This window comes from Rhincodon typus, chromosome 8 (genome assembly GCF_021869965.1).
Source record: "Rhincodon typus isolate 14 chromosome 8, sRhiTyp1.1, whole genome shotgun sequence".
Classification (NCBI taxonomy): domain Eukaryota; kingdom Metazoa; phylum Chordata; class Chondrichthyes; order Orectolobiformes; family Rhincodontidae; genus Rhincodon; species Rhincodon typus.
The window spans coordinates 78976163-78977230 of record NC_063339.1 but is presented as its reverse complement, the minus strand read 5'-3'; the positions used below and the strand labels follow the sequence as shown (position 1 = coordinate 78977230).

Sequence of the window (1068 nt, the reverse complement as noted above, 5' to 3'; positions counted from 1 at the left end):
TAACTCTCTGTATATACTCTCACAGCCTGAGGACCCCTCGCTCTCTCTCGCGCACGCGCACACACACACAGTATACAGCGACAAACGACAAACGTTAACGGCAGTAAGCGGGCTCACTGCGGATTCGGGGTGGGGGGAGGGCGCGTATCCGGCTGAGGGAGGCGGGCTCACTGCTGCGAGCGCCCGGAGGGGCGGTAACCGCCGGGAGCGCGTGCCCGAAGGCGCATCGCGGAAGGAAGCGCGTCCCCCACCACTGCCGAGGAGGGGCAGCGAGCCGCGGAGCCCGTCCACTGACACACGTCCACTGACACAGGTCCACCACAATCTCCTCCCCCAACCAAGCCAGGCGCGCACTCCGTCTGTGATTGGCTCCTCTGGAAGTGGGCGGACCAACTGCGCCAGACAATCTGATAGGCTGTCTATCCAGCAGGCGTGTGTGGCGCGGTGTCCACGTCGCCCGCCGATGACGACAGGACAGCCAATAGGAGGCGGGCCGTAGATGTAGACTGTGATTGGTTACTGGCAGTGTGGGTGCTGTGATTGGTTACCGGCGCTGGGCAGGTGTCACCGTAGCGTCTCGCGTTGAGATCGGTTATTGGCTTGGTGGGCCGGGTTACTGCGGAATCTCGCGATGTGACTGGTTACTGACCGTGTGGGCGGAGTCACTGCGGAGAACCCGATCTGTGATTAGCTACTGGGTGGGTGGGCGGGGTCGCTGCGGCATCCCGGGCTGTGATTGGCCGGTCCTCCCTGCAGTGTGATTGGCTGTCTTCTCTAGGCTTCAGGCCTGTCGCTGTGTCGGTCTCCGCCCGCAGTTATGAGCTCGATCCTGGATGAATATGAGGATTCCCAGGCCCGATCCCGTTCCCGGCCTGCTGGACTCCCCTACCAACAGCAACGCCTGGGCGCCTCGGGCATCGGCCAATCAGGTACTGATAGGCATGGAGCGAGAGAAAGAGTCAGACATAGAGGAGGGTAGGAGTGCGTTGTCTCGGATAGAGAGGGAGGAAGTCAGAGATGGAGGGGGCAAGTAGGGAGGTGGGCTGTCGGTGACGGAGGGGGGGATGG

At 62.5% G+C, this 1068-nt stretch overlaps 1 protein-coding gene across 1 annotated transcript in view; it reads left to right on the top strand.

Moving 5' to 3' along the window:
* Nucleotides 1–765: 765 nt before the first annotated feature.
* Nucleotides 766–1068, top strand: part of vps18 (VPS18 core subunit of CORVET and HOPS complexes) — a 9913-nt gene continuing 9610 nt past the window's right edge. Inside the window, exon 1 of the mRNA XM_048599764.1 lies at nucleotides 766–929. Within this exon, the coding sequence (XP_048455721.1) occupies nucleotides 818–929 (112 nt within the window). The 5' untranslated portion in view covers nucleotides 766–817. The remainder of the gene's footprint in view (nucleotides 930–1068) is intronic.